At 44.9% G+C, this 19,686-nt stretch overlaps 1 protein-coding gene across 1 annotated transcript in view; it reads left to right on the top strand.

The window, feature by feature from the left end:
* The window catches only part of DCHS1 (dachsous cadherin-related 1), a 113,766-nt gene that overhangs the window by 75,564 nt on the left and 18,516 nt on the right, over positions 1 to 19,686 (top strand). The window contains exons 5-19 of the mRNA XM_089671636.1: positions 390 to 626; positions 1,273 to 2,253; positions 2,390 to 2,577; positions 2,773 to 2,869; positions 3,984 to 4,141; positions 4,224 to 5,064; positions 7,362 to 7,601; positions 9,646 to 9,771; positions 9,863 to 10,072; positions 10,235 to 11,104; positions 13,076 to 13,189; positions 13,351 to 13,562; positions 16,451 to 16,605; positions 16,864 to 16,994; positions 17,783 to 18,069. Coding sequence (XP_089527762.1) covers positions 390 to 626; positions 1,273 to 2,253; positions 2,390 to 2,577; positions 2,773 to 2,869; positions 3,984 to 4,141; positions 4,224 to 5,064; positions 7,362 to 7,601; positions 9,646 to 9,771; positions 9,863 to 10,072; positions 10,235 to 11,104; positions 13,076 to 13,189; positions 13,351 to 13,562; positions 16,451 to 16,605; positions 16,864 to 16,994; positions 17,783 to 18,069 — 4,847 coding nt within the window. The remainder of the gene's footprint in view (positions 1 to 389; positions 627 to 1,272; positions 2,254 to 2,389; positions 2,578 to 2,772; positions 2,870 to 3,983; positions 4,142 to 4,223; positions 5,065 to 7,361; positions 7,602 to 9,645; positions 9,772 to 9,862; positions 10,073 to 10,234; positions 11,105 to 13,075; positions 13,190 to 13,350; positions 13,563 to 16,450; positions 16,606 to 16,863; positions 16,995 to 17,782; positions 18,070 to 19,686) is intronic.

The following is a 19,686-nucleotide window of genomic DNA, read 5'->3' as shown; positions in this document are numbered from 1 at the left end:
GGTGGTAGTACACTGTCTGTGGTCTATGGTGGTGTTAGTACACTTTGGGGTGGATATACTAAAGGCAAATAGACTGTGCACTTTGTAAGTGCAATTGCACTAATTTTCTCAAAGCTTAGTGAATGTGGTAAAGCTCAGGTAATTTCCATTATCCAATCATGTGCAAGCAAAAATGCTGTTGTTTCTTTTTGCACCTGATTTGGTATTCTTTACAAAGTGCAGCTTCACCACATTACTAAGCTCTGGAAAAAATGAGTTCAATTTCCCTTGTAAAGTGAAAAGCCTTTAGTAAAACCACCACTATGTCTATGGTCCGTGGTAGTGGTACTACATTATAACTAGTTAGGGTGATGCTCTCTGCATAGGTTCTTACTATGATTCTCTTTCAGGTACTCTTATTGTGGTTCGTGCTCTGTCTGCACGGGCTGGATCTGTCCTACATGTGGAAGTGGGAGCCCAGGATGGAGGTGGAGTCAGAGCCGAAATGAATGCCCGGGTAAATGTCAGCATTCTTCCGAGTGCTGCCCACGTGCCTACATTTCTGCAGCCCCAGTATGACATCACTGTATCTGAGGATACACCTCCTGGAACCAGTGTGGGTAGTGTGAAGGCCACCAACCCAGCAGGTATATTCTATTTTGCTACACTGTGCTGTATCTACACAGTTTTAGGATTTCTACAAGACCTTATACAGTACATCTGCTTTATCCACAATCTACCTAGTGGTTTATTAGTATTGGATTTCATTAACATTGAATCTGCAATGTCTTTCCTCCCTTGGTAGGCTAAAGCATTTTTCCAATTCATTTATCTATTCCTGGAAACTAAACTTTGGTAAATGTATAAAAAATTATGCCAAGTATACATTGCATGAGGTCAATGCAAAAGATTTGAACACTGATGTTATTGGAGTCAATAAAGAAGTTAGAATGACGCTTAAAGAAAGCTTTTTGAAAATATTCCATATACCCGGAGTACTGAGTATGGAATAATACTTTTTATTCTCAAAATAACGCAGACCTCACCAGGTTGGCCAAGCTACAACAGTTGTCTTCATACCGGATAGCTACAAAGACCCAATCCAAGTGTCACCCACATACATAGGCCTCACTGTTATATACACATATGTTGTGATATTCAACCACCACAGAAAAATGCTTATAAGGTGGCAAGATATTGCCCCCTTCTTTTGAGTGCATTATTTCCATAAAAGTTTGCATACAGACTCTTTCACATTAAACACACTAAGTGACTCTTTTTCACTTTTCCTAGGTGTCTCAAGTGTGATACTGTACTCCCTAGCCTTTGGTGACCCTCGTGGCCTTTTCTCTCTGGACCCTCGTTCTGGAATATTGTCCACACATCGACCCCTTGACCGAGAACAAGATGCCGAACTTACTCTTGAAGTTCAAGCTCGTAGTGGGTCTCCTCCAGCCTATACCCGTACCCGGATTAACTTGAAGATCACGGATGTCAATGACAACCCACCTCTCTTCGCTTTGTCCTCACATACCTTGAGACTCCAAGGCTCTCCACCTACTGGATCCATTATATTTACTGCTAAAGCAATAGACCCGGATATAGGAGCCAATGGACAGATCCATTATCAGATTGTGTCACAGGGACCATTTAGTACTGACAGTTCAGGACAGATCCAGACCACTGGGCCCCTGACACAAGAAAGTTATGAGCTGCGTGTTCTTGCCCTTGATGGTGGATTCCCACAGCTGTCTTCTGAGTTGGAAGTCACTGTTCTTGTGCTGGAACAGGAATCTGAGCCTGCCTGTGGAGCCTCTGATTATCGTGTGGAGGTCCGAGAAGGTAGTCCTCCAATGAGCCGGCTGGTGCAGGTGCAAGCTTTGCTTCCAGGTGGAGGGGAGAACCCTTTACGTTATAGGCTGAGACCAGATGCTGATGCCGTGGGGTTCAGTGTTGAGCCAGAGACTGGGTGGCTGTATGTACGAGGGGCCCTGGATCGAGAAAGTCGGGAAGTTTACGTCCTGGCAGTCTTGGCATCTGGGGGATCTGGCATCCGCACTGCCACTTGCACCGTGCGTGTTCGAGTGACTGATGAAAATGACAATGCTCCTCGCCTTAGTGAGGAGAGGTACTTCATGAGTATTCTTGAGAATCGGCCCTCAGGGGAAATTGTGGGAAGGGTCAGTGCTACAGACAGAGATGCTGGTCAGAATGGACGTATTACTTACAGACTTCCAGCACAAGAAACTGACTTCAGTATACACCCACATACCGGTAAGTGGTCATTAAGTAAGTAACATTCTGTGGTTACTTAAAAAATCCAAACATATCCTGCAGCCATCAACATCATCTTCCTCCCAAATATCTATTCTCAAACATTTTTTGTATGTCTTGCCTTCTGTCTGTACAGGAGAATTGTCTGTAAGAAGGAGTCTTGACCGGGAGCACCAGGCCACCTACCAGCTACTGGTCATTGCCCAGGATGGAGGAGCTCCTCCGCGCAGTGTGACTGGAACCATCCATGTCTCTGTGTTAGATGAGAATGACAACCATCCTGAATTTTTGTACCCCATATCTGGAAGGGAGACACCAATACAGGTGACCAGTGGAAGACATGATAACGAGGGACTTTGGTAATGGGGGGACATTTTGTTGGTGGGTACCATGATATCAGGGAAACTATAGCGTTAGGAGGGGCAACATGTTTATAGAAAGTCACAAAGAAATTGATGCTGCATAGTGTATCTTCTCTCTTGACCAGAGTATTATGCCCTTTGTCTTCTCTTTCTGTAGATAATGGAGGGCAAAAGTTCAGGTATGTTTGCGGCATCCATCTTGGCAAAAGATCCAGATGAGGGGGAGAACGGAACGGTCATCTACAGCTTGTCAGGTACTTACTTATCTCTACTACAAACAAAAGACCTTCCACTGTGGTGGCCAGTCCAGTAGATGTTGGGGGGTCAGTACAGTTCTAATTATCTTTACAGGATTCCACAGGCTTGTTCTCCCTGTAGCACGAGTATACTTTGAAGTGCCAAACTGTATCAGTTCTGCCAAGTAGCTGGAACTCTCCAACAACTCCAACAGGGTGATAACCCCTAAAAAGGGGTCCTGGCAGAAGGCACAGCTAGCATGTCAGATGCAAAGACCCCATTGGCAAGTGCAGAAATATCACAAGCCAATATGTAGCAAGGTAGTGGATATATTGCATCCACCCAAAAGTCAAATAACAGCTCTGGGTGAACTGACCTTTAAAACTCAATTTTACCTTTCTTTTGAAACTGTTATATTAGTGAGGATGCAAACAAAATAAAGTCTTTAAATGTCTTTTTTTTTATCTTAAGCTCAAGCCCTACCTCAGTCTCCTCATAACTAAAAGCACACTAGACATAGGAATTTTCTGTGCTCTGTGCGAGGGCATAATATAAGAGAGAAAAGTTTACCTGACTATTACTAGAAATAAGAAAACACATAAAAGAGCAACAGTCCCCAAACTACGTCCCACTGGCTGCCATAGACAAACCCCTGCAATAAGAAGGCCCTGCATTCAGAGCTTTGTCATTGCACACTAGGTTATCTCTTGTTAAGAGTGGCAGCAACTGATGAATATTGGACTCAGCAGTCAATTACAGGCACTACTAAGCATGATCCCCTGCCCATTAGTGCCTGTATAGTCCCAGCCATTATTGTCACAGCAAAGTACATCACGGGACATGAAGTTTACAATTTACGTCCAAATACTACTGCCCAGGAGTGGGGGTTATGATACCTGTTGACACCAGTTCTCAGGAAGAGGGGTCTTTTTAATATTCCCATTGACATCAATAGAAAGTCTTTTAGTGCCCCCAATGACCACTGACATAGGGACATCATGGGCTACTTACTATAGAATAGTATATCTCCAAAATGTTCAGGATCTGACATGACCCCAACGCTCATAGTCTTGGGTTGGGATTCTATAATATATGCATCAAGTAAAGTGTATCTTGTTTATCACTTCTAAGGTCCATGGGCGGAGCGGTTCACCCTTCACCCACACACAGGAGAAATGCGCACATCAACAGTTTTACATCATGCAGAGCGATCCCACTACACAATGACTGTCCAGGCTAGAGACTCTGGATCTCCAGCTAAAAGCTCAGAAGCAACTGTCCGTATTCAGGTACTATACCAACATATAAATATCCAAATGCTAAAAAAATATAATAACTACTAACTAACTATAGTTACACTTACATTTTTAGGTGGTGCCATCTACTCGTTACCCTACCAAACCCAACCCCAGCATACTAGTCCTGACGCCAATGGAAGGACTACCACCTGGATCTCTTCTGGGTGCTGTTTCCCCTAAAACTCCCCATGGTTCTGCGATCTACACTTTATTAGATGACCAACATGGAAACTTCATGGTTGATGGTCGAACTGGCAACATATTTCTTGTAAAAGAACTAGACTTTGAGAGTCAGCCTCGTCACAGCCTCCGAGTAAGCATTGAGGAAGCCCGTGAAGTTTCTGGAATGTATCTGCCCCCAAGGGTAGTGCAAGTAGAAATTGAAGTCCAGGACAAAAATGATCACTCACCAATGTTTCCAGAGGACCCATTGACATTGGTGATTCCAGAGGATGCACAGGTTGGTTCCTCCATCTTCACCTTCCAAGCTATTGATCACGATGGTCCAGGCCCCAATAGCCAGGTGCGTTATTCCTTGATGCGACAGGAGCCAGAAGCTGCTGAATCTGCTTTTCGACTGGATGCAGAGACTGGAGTATTGAGTGTAGCAAAGCCATTAGATCGTGAAAAAGTGTCTTCTTACCTACTCATGGTGGAAGCTACAGATCGGGCAGTGAATGCCAGTCAGCGTCGGTCAACTTCCGTCACTGCCAGAATTTTTCTCAGCGATCGCAATGACCACACTCCACGGTTTCTCACACCAGCTACAGTGTGGTTATCTGAAGACCTGCCTGTTGGATCCACAGCTCTTTTCCTGGTGGCACAAGATCCAGACCTAGGAGAGAATGGGAGAGTTGGTTATCAGATAGCTGGAGGAAATGAGGATGGTCGGTTTCAGGTACATCCACACACAGGTAAGATATCACTAAACAAATTTTACTAAGCAAAGCTCTCAATAACTTTTGTAGAGTCACTGCTTCTCAAAAAGAGAAACCGTGATGTCGTTCAAGTCTGGACTCAGAACTCACCTGCTCTGTGTTTACACTAGAGGTTAGAAGGCTAACAGGCTGCCAGGCCACTAATGGATAGAGATGAGCTTGGATTTGGGTCTGGTCTGGCTGATCCCAGAAGGCACCTGTCAATGCCAATTGGCCTAACATGGCCACATGGAATCCTCCACCAACAGCTGATTGGGAAAGCAATGACAGCTTACTTCTGGGTTGGCCGAAATTGGGTTCGGACCAAACCCAAGCTCATTACTACTGCAAGAAGGTGGATCCACACTATCTACAGATACAGAGGTCACTGAAGAGATGTTTTAAACTTATTTACTGCTTTACAATATGAAAATATGAAAATATCTATAGCCTGGCCACAGTTCTATTTTTAGGTAACTGTAAAAAGTTGATGTTTTGAGGTTTGAAATAGTGGTCCTGCTTAACAGTTGATGTTTCTGTGTACTGCATTATCTGTTTGTTTACAGGCTTTGGTGTTATGTCAAGGCTTAGGAACAGTTTGGTTTTCCTTCAACATTGAGTGTTCTTAACACTATTATCTGCTCTTTATTACAAGTTTCTGATAGTCGTTAATTAATCCTTTCCTGAGAGTAATACAGGCACTAGTCACTGTTGGCTATGATGCTGACCCTTACATGTAGGGTAATAGGTGTGCTTTAATGTGACCTTCCTAGCTGCATATACTGATCCTTCCTTTGTTCCCTCACAGCTCTGAAAGTGAATAAAATACCCAGTACTTCCAAGTATGGAAGAGCATGTCACTGTGTCACCTCCAGTGACAACTGCAGGGAGCTTACACAGAAAAGAAGAGCAAGGAAGCAAAGGAGGAGAAGGGTTTTAAAGATGCAGAGTATCTTGAGTCATTAACCTAGGATGAGTTTCTAGATAAAGGCTCAAGGCATCATAACGGCCAGCATTTTCACTAGGGCCTGAACAATGGCAGCCCCTATATTTTGTTTACTGGCTTCAGATATTTGATGGTCTCTTTTTTATGGAAAGGGCTTTATGAATATTGGTGGACTCTTCTACTAAACAGATAATAGTTGCTCTGAGAATCAGACTAATTGAGTATTAGTGGCAGTATACTAGAATCTGCCCTTGGGCATGCTGGCCAGATAAGCCCTCGAAAGAAGACACCATTCTCCAACCTTTGTTAGGCTTTACAGCAGGGCATTATAGCACATGTTCAATTTCACTGTAAAAGAAGGTCATATCTCTGGAACAATTATGGCAGCTTCGATTAATACTGTTCGAGTTCTCACAGGGGTGTTACACTGACCATATATCACATCTGGAGGTGAAGAGGCAGTCAGGGGGTTGAACAAACTGCTCCATCATAGGTGGAAGAGAAACCCTTGTCCTAGGGGAGATAGGGGAGACAAAGGTTCCTCTTCCACCTATGCCTCTGATGGAGCAGCTCGTTCAACCCCTCTGGCTGCCTCTTCACCTCCAGATGTGATATACCTATATACCTGTTATCATTAACCTTCTGCTGAGTGTACATCTGACCGAGGTGGTGGATGCCCGTGTGATTAATTTTACGTTCACGTCCTGCACTTTAGATTGCTGCACTTTATGAATCTATGGACACTGTTTGAACTGAGTTTCTTTTATGGACTTATAATTTTAATGTTGCATGAATTACCAATGTGCCACCACGAATATCAGTAATATTACTAGTTATTGATTATTTTAGTTGCACTTGTAGTGCACCTATCACCACTTCTGCTCACGGACATAGTTGCCTTACTGCTTGCTGTCCATTATATTCACAAGTTTTATATATTTATGTGTTCCACTTGATACATTTAATTTTTTATTGTGATTTTAGTGCTGCACCTTTTTTCTACATATACTTGTGGGGATTATTACCTATACCTTGCGTGCTAGCTGCTCTATAGTCATCACCAGCGCTCTCCTATATACAATATATTTACAATTAATATTTCCATGCCATTCACAGTAAGACACACCTATTATTTGTACTGCAGGCCGATGGAGTGGACCCCCACTCTGATTTTCTCTGGTAGGCCTCAGGTACCCGGCCAGACCCTAAGTATGCAAGTGGCTTATAGTAGCTTGTGGTTCAGCACCCTCATTGGGTTTGCTGTGCTTACAATATAAGGAATGACTAACCAAAATGTTTGCTGGTTTGTTCTACTAACTGTTTGTACCATTGATGTCTTTCCGATTAGGTGCCCTGTCTGTGGTGAGAGCTCTAGACCGTGAGGAGACACCCGTATATAACCTAACCTTAGTGGCAACAGATCATGGCTCGCCTCGTCTGTCCAGCACGCAGACGCTTTCCATCTCCATTCTTGATGTAAATGATGAAACACCCACCTTTGAGAAAACCCAGTACGAAGGGAAGGTGCTGGAGAACCAATCCGCCGGCACAAGTGTGATGAGATTGCGGGCTGTAGACAGAGATCTTGGTGAGTGAAGGCAACTGTGCTAGAAGAAAGGATTGTATCAGGCGGACTGACGACTCATGGGGCCCTCGGGCAATAGGGGATCATGGGGCCCCTGTGTCCTTGCCCAAACTCAAAAAAGCCTATGAGAAAGGTACCAGGGGCATCTCGTGGGGCCCCCTACTGACCCCGGGCCCTTGGGCAGTGCCGAGTTTCCAAATGGTCAGTCTACCCCTGGATAGTATATTCTGAGGCTGTGTTTGCTTCGTTTGCACGGCAGTACTTTTTACCTGGCATGCACACACTAGATTATTAAATTTGAAAAAAAAATGAATAAAAGAAGCACAGTGGCTAAATGGTTAGCACTTCCGCCTGGCAGTACTCGGGTCGTTGGTTCAAATCCCAGCCACGGCACCACCTGCCTGGCGTTTGCATGTTTTCCCTGTGCCTGCGTGGGTTTCCTCTGGGTACTCCGGTTTCCTCCCACACTCCAAAGACATGCTGGTAGGTTAATTGTCTCCTGTCTAAATGGTCCCTAGTATGTGTATGTATGAATGTGAGTTCGGGACCTTAGATTGTACACCCCTTGAGGGCTAGGGACTGATGTGAATGTATAATATATATGTATAGCGCTATGTAAATTGACGGCGCTATATAAGTACCTGAAATAAAAAAAGAATAAATGCACCCCATACTAATGAAAGAAAATGTGCATTAATTAATATTTTTATATAGGCGTTGGCAGAGCATTGCAACCGTTCTCAGTGCATTTCGGGTGCAATGCACAGGTTCCTGCAGACTATTTGCCCCAGCTCCAGGTCTGTATGGAGGTACAGGTCTTTGGTTGTGGGGCTGAAAGAGGTAAACACTGTCACTGAACTTGCATTACATTAAGATTGATGAGTTTGTGGGTAGTCTTCCATTTACAGATCCTCTTTAAGTGTGGAGGGGTGAAGTCTGGGAGACTGATGAATGTGACCATGCTTTGTGTCATACCCTAAATATGGATGTGACAAGAAACATGACTAGAAAGGTAGACTATTCTTGTAATGCATGTGGTAATGTTCTTGTGCTAACATCAGGTTAATGGTCATTCCACCCAAAACCAATATTCCATCTCCTGATAAATGCTGGACAGTTAAACACTTGATGGCTTCTTCTGTCACCATCCCTGAACTGAGTTCCTGGGTCTGTACACCTGATGGATCCATTATGAGTAATTCCCAACACCACTGGTCCTTGTGCAGACCAGGGAACTCAGTACAGGGAAAGTGGAAACTCCTAATAATGGACACAGCAGGTCTAGAATCCCTGGATCTCAGTGCAGGGATGGTGTAAGCCCCTCATTATGGGCACAGCAGTTGTACAGAGTCAGGAACTCAGCATAAGGATGGTGAGAATGCCTCATAATGGGCACAGTGGGTGTGCAGAACTGAGAACTCAGTGCATGGATAGTGGAAGCCCCTCATAATCAATACAGCAGGTCTAGAGTCCCCGGATCTCAGTGCATGAATGGTGGAAGCCCCTCATACTGGTACAGCAGGTGTAGAGACCCATGAACTCTGCACAGGGATGGTGGGAACCCCTCATAATGAGCACAGCAGGTGTACAGACCTAGGAACTCTGCACAGGGATGGCAGGAACCCCCACATAATGGACACAGCAAATGTAAACATGCGGAACGCTTTGCAGGGATGGTGGGAACTCCCAAGAAGGGCACAACAGGCATACAGACTCGGGAACTCTGCACAGGGATGGTGGGAAGCCCTCATAATGAGCACAGCAGGTGTACAAACCTAGTAACTCCACACAGGAATGGTGGGAGTCCCTCATAATGGGCACCGCAGGTGTGCAGATCAATCCCTAGTTATTTAGATATGTAATACCTCACTAACCAATAGTCCACAACTTTGGGATGGCTCACTTCTTTAGAGAATCTTCCTATAAATTGAATTTGTTAAATAAAATCCCCACTTTTTATATAAATTTATCTTGTATGGTGTTTCCACAATATGGAGGTGATATTAACTCAGGTGATAACACCTTCATATGTCTCTTGTTTCCACAGGTCCTGGTGGAAAGATCACATATGGAGGGGTGACCGGGGAGGATTTTTCTCTTGACCCAAAAACTGGAATTCTGACCACCAAGCGGGAATTTGATCGAGAGATGAAGGAGGTGTACAAGCTAACAGGTGAATGTTTAGTTGTATATGATTCCTCTTCCCCCAAGTCTGACATATTGTCTATATAACTGCTAAGTGTGTCATACTCTCTGTGTTACAGTTTATGCGCAGGATGGAGGCTCCCCTCCGCGAGTGTCAGAGGCCAGGGTGCACATCACCCTTCATGATGAGAATGACAATGCTCCGAAATTTGAGATTGACAATGTGTTCTTGGAAGTACCCGAAAATCAGGATCCCACAACCTTGTGTATTCTCCGTGCCTGGGACCCTGATGCCGGCAGTAATGGACGCCTCCAGTACCGGCTTATCGGTGAGTTGCTTTAAAGTTTCCTTCCATTTTTACAGATCACCCAAGGGTAAAAAAAAGGGAAAAGTAGAGCTATAATTATGTAAATGGAAGATTTTATGAAGAGTGATGTGTTGGAGGACACCCTACTGTCATACTTAGTGTTTCTCTTCTTCTTCTCATTAGATGGTGATCCATCCACTGACTTTAATTTAGACTCCAAATCTGGAGCCCTTTCTACATCACGGGCTTTGGACCGAGAATCTGTATCAGATTACCGCCTGACTGTATTAGTTCAAGATGGTGGCAATCCATCTCTCAGTGCTTCTACAGTTGTCACCGTGTCTGTGTTGGATCTTAATGACAATACTCCAACCTTCTCAGCAGCCTCCTACAACGCAGAGATCTCAGAAGATGCCCCTGTGGGCAGTTTAGTTCTGAAGTTGACAGCCATTGACCCTGACCATGGCCCCAATGGTCAAACAACATACCATCTATCTAATGGTACTCAGGGAGCCTTCCATGTCGATCCATTAACTGGACAGATCACAACCGCAGTTCAGCTTGACCGTGAACGCCGAGCTGCTTACACATTCATAGCGTGGGTTATGGATTCAGATCCCTCAGGGCCACGTAGCGCAGAGGCTTCAGTGACAGTTATAGTCCGAGATGTGAATGACAATGCCCCAGCATTTCAGCGAAGCCCATTTCTCCTAAACTTGTCCCGTAACACTCCCATCAAGAGGACACTGACTGCAATGAGAGCAGAAGACAAGGATGCAGGTGCCAATGCTTCCATCCTCTACAGGTTGGCTCCACAGTCAACAAAAGGTGGGTTTTCAGTGGACCCTTACACTGGGGAGGTGCGTTTGCTGGAGACACTGGAGGGGATGAGTCCAAAAGATCGCACAGTCTTTGTACAAGCCTCAGATCTGGGAGAACCTCCACTTTCAACTACAGCTGTGCTGATCATTCATCTACGGGAGGAAGCAGCCCGAGGACCTCGTTTCCCGAAAGATTCCACCGACATCAGCTTGTCAGAAAACAGCCAGCAAGGTGAGAGTGGGGCCATACTGGACCTATGACTTCAATATTGTGTGTACAATAATTAGTCAATTAGCACATAGCTCCCACAAACTCATTATAGAACCATTAATACAGGAAAGCCTTCTGTCTTAGATAATGGTCAATGAGCCATCCATATAGGTGAAATGCTGAGATAATTCAGATTAATTAAATCAAAGATGTAAAAGGGTGTTGTAAGAGTCCAACAGCCTCCATCTGTCCCTCTGATATAATAGCTGGCCCGTTCTGTGGTATACCATCACTTTTATGCTCTGTGGTGTGCTCTCTGCCCCTGAGAGGTATTATAATTAACCTCCCTCTGTCTGATATAACAGCATCCCTTTTTCCTACATTGCTGCTTTGTTCCTACATTTGGTTCACACTAGCACAGAGGTAGGTAGCCTCAAAGAGGTGGAGATCTACCTGAAAAACATAGAAGTCAAAGATCACCAGGCACATTGGCGCCCAGTGTCGTCTTCTGACACCTGATATAAACTGTTTAATTGCCGTACTACCATGTCGCAATCACGCAATGTATTGCACGGCAATCATGGGTATAAATGTTTCCTCCTCACCATCTGTCAAACATACTCAAATCGCTTTTCAGAGGAGCAGCAGTGCCTGTTGCACTTGTGAATGAGTCCTTAGTTGCAATCGGCCGCGGCACCCTTAGAGAACTGTTCACACATAAAGTTGGGATGGTGGTAAAACCCTCCAATTTAACCGCAGTTTTACTGACACCTACCTGCTTTGGCTGTTGGGGCAGCAACCAAAAGTGTACATAGGCCCTAGCAGGAATTAAACCTCCTGTTGCTTTTGGTGGGTGCTACCACCTGCCAATTGCAACCCATTCAAGTAAATGGGACCACTCTGCAAGTGCAAGAGAAAGGGCAAGGTGTTAAAGCAGGTGGTGAGAAAGCAGCACAATGCTCCTTGCTTTAACCCCTTGTTTGCTGTACTGCACAAGCAGAGCGGCCTCATTCACTTGAATGGGTCATGCTTGGCAGGTGCTACACCCACCAACCATGACAGGGCATATAACTCCTGCTGTGGCTACAACATGTGTACACCCCTGGCCACTGCAGCTAAAGGGGGTGCAGTTGGGGCAGGAGTGGTAAAAACACATCTTAACTATGGAATTTTACCACCCCTCAAACTGCTAATGTAAATGAACCCTTACTGTTCTGAGCCCCCTATAAAACTGCTTTCACACTGATGTGCTGCGGTTTACCTGCACCGTGGGTGCAACACAGTGAATCTGTCACTTTTCTATGTTAGCTGTGCTTTGCCATAGACTTCTATTATAACCTACAGGTGTGGTGCACTTTCTGAAAGGGTACAAAAACTCCTGCATTCATATAACTGGTAACTGAATGACTTCTAGTTTCCTAAGGCTCCGTGTATCAAAAGAATCGCCATACATTTTGTTAAAATACCTGTTTTCATCTTTTGTTCATCTCAGTGCTGCCCAGGGGCAGACTGACAACTCATGGGGCCCCTGTGTCCTTGCCCAAACTCAAAAAAGCCTATGAAAAAGGTACCAGGGGCATCTCATGGGGCCCCCTATTGACCCCGGGCAGTGCCTGAGTTTCCAAATGGTCAGTCCGCCCCTGGTGCTGCCAGTCCCTCTTTGCACTCACTCCCTGACTACGTGCAGTTTAGCAATGGCTGCATGGTGGTTTTCCTAATAACAGTGGAACATACTTATGTGATGTGTGTCAAAGCAGCCATTTGTAGTTTCCACCAAAAGCCCATTAGACAGGGTGACAATGCAGGAGCACAATGGAGAGACAAGTACAGAGCATTGTCACACTACAGGATGCACCTAAAAAAGGGCCTTCAAGGCAAGGGTTAAAATATTGTAAAGGCCTACATTAACAGGTTAAAGCTTATGTGAGATTTTAGTGATTGTGTTTACACCTACTTTTTTTGCACTGTCCATATGTTTCTCCTCCTCTGCAGGCTATGTGGTTGGAGCGGTGAGAGCGGCACACAACGGAGGCTCTTCTGGGAAGATCACCTACAGCTTCCTCAGCGGAAATGAGTATGGTGCCTTTAACATCAACCCAAACACAGGTACCTTTACCACTGGACTCTCTATAAAAGCAAAGCTTCACGTTTTTAAGGAAACAGAACAGAAGGAAATGTGCATTGGAAAACTGTGCTGAACATTTTATATTTAAAATATACCATTTATCAGCTGGACTTTAAATAACTAACTCTGAATTCCCCCACAGGGCAGATTACGGTACTGCAGCCAACACTGTTGGACTATGAATCCAGCCCACGGCACAAGTTGGTGGTTCAGGCAGAGACGACCCAATATTATGCCTTCACTGCTGTGAATGTCCTGCTGCAGGATGCCAATGACAACGCACCACGCTTTCAGCTCCCGCAATACACAGTTCATATCTGGGAGGCCCAGGCTGATGGGAGCCGCATCATACAGGTAATCCTATAACCCAACATTTTTTTAAAGGATAAATTCACCTTTTAGACAAAAATAATAAATGCACACTTTTTTGAAGTAAAACAAATGTACATTTATTATTTTTGTCTACAGAAGTCTGGAAAGCATTGCAGCAGCGATCAGTAGATTCTTGATGCCATGCAGGTCTCCTGCAGACCTGTCATAATTCTGACAGGAAGCTTCAATAAACTGCCATGGCAGCTCCACAGTGCCGTGGCAGGTCATTGAAAACTACAAGCCCACAGCCGCTTATGGCTGGCGGGACTTGCAGTTCATTCATTCATGGACGTCTATGAATGAATGACACGGCCGTGTGGGCGGAGCCCCACACGGCCATGCTGTTTTCAAATTTTACAGATACTTCTCCCCGTACTATCTGTCAGAAGAAGGGGGATAGGTGGGCAGCTATGGGAACATGTTACATAGATAAAAGGTGCAGCGCTAGGAAATATAGTGCAAATGACAACTGAAATGTTATGAGCAATATACAAAACTGTTATGAAAGGCACAGTGTGCAATATAATTGATAATCACAATAAAGTAAAACATCCAGATCACAAGGTATATATCACATAAATCTTGCAGGATCCTGTCTGTGGTGATAATATACAATCCAGAGGTGAAGACTGTTAGATAAATAGAATGCGCACTCACCAGAAGTGCGTATTAAATACGCATGAAAGAAGTTTCCTTTCTCATCAAATCTCTAGGTCATCAGCATTCTGGTCAGGCTGCATTCCACATCGTCCTCTGCTTCCCCGTAATGATAGGGTTCCAAGATTCATCAAGCAATCACAGACATCAGGGGTCCCCCTTTAAAGCAGGCATTTCCTAGCGCTGCACCTTTTATCTCTTTAGTCTTTTGGAAAGGTCTGTTGGTTACCTTTTTGGTGTTCTAGCGGCTTTTACAGTTCATTTGAACACGTTACATTTAGGTAGCGCTCGCTATACAGTCTATACAATGTTACATGTTCCACCCTAAAAACAGGTGGAACATGTAACATGATCCCAAAGGTGAACTTATCCTTTAAAAGTTCCAGATGTGGAAACTGTCAGTTGAGAGGGAGCATTGTCTTAGGCGAATGGTGACATCTAGGGATGCAATGATGCCGTTTAGTTACCGGAGAGTACGATTACCGATGCTTTCAGTCAAGTACTCACCAATACCAAGTACCGATACCTTTGTGGTGCGATTTGAGCCCATAGAAAATGAATGGGCTCAAATCGCACTGCATAGAAGCGCATGTGATTTAAACAGGAATGTGCTGCGATTTCTGTCCGAGTCGCATGCGGTTTCCCGCATAGCTCCTGCGTGAACCAGGCTTACTATAGTGACTTTGAGCCTGGGTTCATACAATAATGGTGCAGGACACCTCCCTGCATGATGGGTTTCAGCAGCTCTGGCTCCTGATCCCACTGTGGACATCAGCGGCCACAGTTTGGGCTCCACCTGCCTTTCCCATGGCTCTCTCCTCTCAGTCTCCAGTGGCTCTCCCCCCCACCCCAGCCTACAGCGGTTCCAGCCATCCACTAGAACCTTTTCCTATCCACCCAGTTCCACTGTACCAGATTGCCAATCCCCCACTGTGCAGTGGATGGCTGGAACTGCTGAAGGCTGTGGGGAGAGAGCCGCTAGAGACTGGGGGAAGAGAGCCATGGGAGAGGCACGAGGATATCCACAGTGAGATCGGGAGCTGGAGCTGCTGGAACCCTTCATTCAGGGAGGTTCCCTGCACCACTCCTGTGCGAACTCAGGCTCAAAGTCACAATGAAAATCTTGGGTTCACACAGAATCTGTGGGGGAAACCACATGCAATTCAGACAGGAATGGCACCACATTCCTGTTCAAATCGCATGCAATTCTTTGCAGTGCGATTTGAGCCCATTCATTTTGTATGGGTTCAATCCACTGCAAAGATATCAGTTTCGAGTATCAGGAGCATTTGCATGAGTACGAGTACTTGAGCAAGTACTCGGTATCGGCACCGTTACTGATACTGGCATCCACTGACATCCAGTAAAAAACTGATCCTCAGATTGGCAAATAGTACATTTTTATATAAACCTCCTGAATAAGTCTGTGAAGGTTCTCATATATCCAGTTCAAGGTATAATTAGTAGTAGCTGGACTTGTTCTGTAATGTTAAAGTAATGTTACTAAACCCAGGAACCTGCATTCACTATATCTGCTCTCCCACAGTACACAGAATATGGAAGTGCAATTATTTTAGTAAATATAAACTGCTAAATACCTTTTCTCATCAGTAGTTAAATCAGTCTTGTGACTTCTATCAGTGTCCAGCAGAGCACATGGTAAAGCTTGTAGGAGGAGTTTTCATTTTGCTCTTGGAGGATGCAGAACCCCTGACCTCTGTCTGGACAGCGCTGATTGGTCCTGTGCTGATCACATGCACTTTCTCAAGAAAAAAAACCTCTCTAACAATACACACCAAACTGAGCATGTGCAGAGTGACACCACATGATATGTCTTATCAGGAGTTAAGAGGGGGACGCTGGAAAAAGGAGAGGATCAGAAAAGTCAGGATCAAACAGCCTTTTTTCACAATGCAGAAGATTACCCCCTTAGGTTCCACAGTATAACAAGCATGCTTTACTGCATCTACAAACTGATTTTCCTGTTGTGGGTAAAGTAACAATTTAAAGGTGTTTCATCCAAGAAGATCAGCTAGGGATCATACCCCAGCATTTATTTCTAGTGGCACAATCACCTCAACCAAATCACCATGAAATGCGTCAAGGCAGATGTTGATTGTCCAATCAAAAGTTAGGGATCAGAGCTCTAGAGGTCAGAATAAGGTAACTGTCAGCTTCTACACGGGTGACAAGAGTATTCTTTTGTCCTCCAGGTTCTCGCTGAAGATCCAGACCAAGGCATGAATGGTCAGGTCATTTACGCTTTTGGGCCATCACAGCCCATGAAGGATCTATTTCGAATTGATGCCCAGACAGGTATCATCACAACAGCTGCCATTTTAGACCGGGAGATCTGGTCCGAGGCACGGTGAGTATGGCCTTAATACAGTCTTCTGTCTCTTTTCTCTCCATATTCTGGTTTATTTTCTTCCTCAACTCTTCCTCTACTCTTTCTATATGTTGACATCTTCCCTGTATACACTGAATGTCCTGCAATCCCTCCATGTTCCATTGCTTTTGCTTCCACTAACTGGCAATTTACATAAGATCTTTGTAGCTCCTGTTCCGAAGATGTCACATACTAGAGTATGTCCAATCAGCACATCTTTTTTATTTTGTATTTCAGGTTGTTGGTGACAGCGACAGATCGGGGGTCTCCTTCACTGACTGGGTCGGCAACCCTCACCCTGGTGGTAATGGATGTAAATGATAACAGTCCTACCATCCCCATTCAGATGGAGCTGAGTGTTTCTGAAGGTAGGTGTACAATTAACACCAGAATAATATTATTTCATGCTGGCCAGAATATGCAGAAACTCAGCAGCCTAAGGGCTTGTGTATATGGGGGCAGATGTTTGTGTCAGAACTGTTCACATAACTGGAAACTGGGTTATTTGGACCATGAAGTCACACATGAGCGTTTCGCCAAGAGCCAACTACATTTGTCACTAGAGCAGGAATAGTGGGTACCAGGGGCGGACTGACAACTCATGGGGCCCCCGGGCAATAGGGGATCATGGGGCCCCTGTGTCCTTGCCCAAACTCAAAAAAGCCTATGAAAAAGGTACCAGGGGCATCTCATGGAGCCCCCTACTGACCCCGGGCCCTCGGGCAGTTCCCGAGTTTCCAAATGGTCAGTCCACCCCTGGTGGGTACATCTTCCAGTGGGGTCATCTGTTCTGGAGTCAAATGTCTAACAGGAGTTTTCCCTCGCTTCCTATTGTGTCTCCAAGACGCAAAGTGGAATATCCCCTAAAACACATAAACAACAAAGTAACTACTATCCAAACCTTAATAAAAAATAGCTTTATATTATACTAGTACAGGAGGGGTAAGAACACATGGAGGACACCAGTAATGTGATGATTCTGAATCAGACCTGCGAGCAGACATGTGACACAGAAAACTTCAATATCCCATCAGTGAATATCAGGGTCACTAGTGTAAGCTGTGCAGTAAGGTAGACCTTTTGATAGTTAAAGCTGTTCAGAATCACTTTATCCATTAATATATATCGGCTTATCTCCATTTTCTTTGCATTCCAGATGCTGTAATTGGCTCTGAGGTTGCCCAGGTGACAGCAAACGATGTGGACTCGGGGCCACCATTATGGTACGTGCTATCCGTGGATGGGTTCCCAGGAGGCGCCTTCAGCATCTTTCGCTATAGTGGCCACATATGGCTGACAGAACCACTGGACTATGAAGAGAGGACATCTTACACTTTAAGCATTCAAACTTCTGATGGAAAACACCAGAGCCGGGCAGACCTTCGCCTCCTGCTGCAGGATGTCAACGATAATGCTCCAGAGTTCCGTCAGAGCCTGTACCAGGTAGATGTCACAAAATCTATGACCCCCATAAAATGGGCCCCTGACCGTTCCTCGTGACATCTATTTTGGTGACTCTTAATCAGGGTCTCCCCTGAACAGTCACAACGTGGCCTCCAATTTAGGTCTCACATGTGTGCTGAAGGCAAGAATTGCCCCATTCACACCTGTGCTGAGTGTTTCTTAGGTTATTTTGAAGCATAGGCAAGAATTTTTTGAAGCGGGCTTGTTTGAATGAATGAAAGGTATGCATACAGAGTCTTACAGACAGAGCCTTACTGTGGCTGTCTTGCTGTGACTGAGTAGGATCCCCAATCTGGGTATACCTGCTTCCCTCTGTCCTCTCAGGACTTTGGCCTCTTGCTCCTGCAATGCTTATCTCTGAGGTTGTAAAGACCGGGGTGTACCCACAGAGATAAATGCTTTCACATCCAGTATAATGCTTCTTCATTTTAGCTGGGTCATCTGGGTAAGAGGAGAGCAGAGGAGAACAATTGTCCAAATGCAAAAATGTGTGAAAACGATTGTGTTGATTGTTTACAGGTGCTTCTATTAAAGTCTATGAAGCCAAAAATGTGGGGCACAGCTTCAAAACGAGCTCATGTACCATTTAGAACTGTGAGCGACTGAGACAAATACAAAAGAATGGCATTTTTGATGTTGAGCATTTTCATATTCATGCCTAAATACAGTACATGTGACAAATTGTTCAGGTATGGAAGGGGCTTAAAGGCTACCTTCATATTTTATGAAAACTGGTCCATGCAAACAAGGGGTCTTGGCAGTTCAGAATACATTGTGCAAAAACACAGTTCATCACACATACCTGTAGGCCTTCTCTTTAACGCAACACACATACCTGTAAGCCTTTTCCTAAATGCAATACATGTACCTGTAAGCCTTTTCCTTAATAGAACAAATGTACCTGTAGGCCTTCTCCTTAATGGAACGCACACACCTATAGAACTTCTCTTTAATGGAACACACATAAATGTAGGTCCTCCTTAATGGAACACACATACCTGTAGGCCTTCTCCTTAATAGATCACACATATCTGTAGACCTTATTCTTAATGCAACACACATTTAGCACTACTCCCTTAGAAGTTGCCAAGCTTTGGGTCCACCTGTAGTCCTGCATAGCCAGGCAAAATGCATCCTTGATTCAGACCTGCACCCAGGAGACAGTAAGTAGTCCTTGAGTTTGTTTTTTGGATTCTATTAGGGGAATATAAACCTGGATAGGGTACGGGGTGTATGGGATGCACAAAGGAACTGCAGCTTGAGGACAACTCCTTAGCAACTATGTACAAGTCCACAGACAAAAGATTTTCTGGCAAGCTAGCCAGCATCTCATGTAGTACCACCCAAAACCCTAGACACTACTCTATCCAGCTGTTCTGAGTGAATCCCTGGGCAGGGGATCCAGTGCCTGTCACTTTAAGGGTAAGACAGTCCCAGGTAGCATCCGATCCAGTTTCTTACCAGAGTGCTCCTTACCCCTCACCGGCCCAGGGATTGTAGGTCCATTCACTCAGTCCTCCCCCGATGAGCTGCTGGGTCGGTGGCTGCTTTCAGGCCTTCTGCTGGGCTGCTTTTTCCCTGCTGTACAGGTGGTTC

This window comes from Staurois parvus, unplaced genomic scaffold, assembly GCF_062004578.1.
Source record: "Staurois parvus isolate SC_StPar_1 unplaced genomic scaffold, SC_StPar_1.0 ptg000109l, whole genome shotgun sequence".
Lineage (NCBI taxonomy): Eukaryota > Metazoa > Chordata > Amphibia > Anura > Ranidae > Staurois > Staurois parvus.
This window is presented reverse-complemented; position numbering and strand designations above follow the sequence as displayed.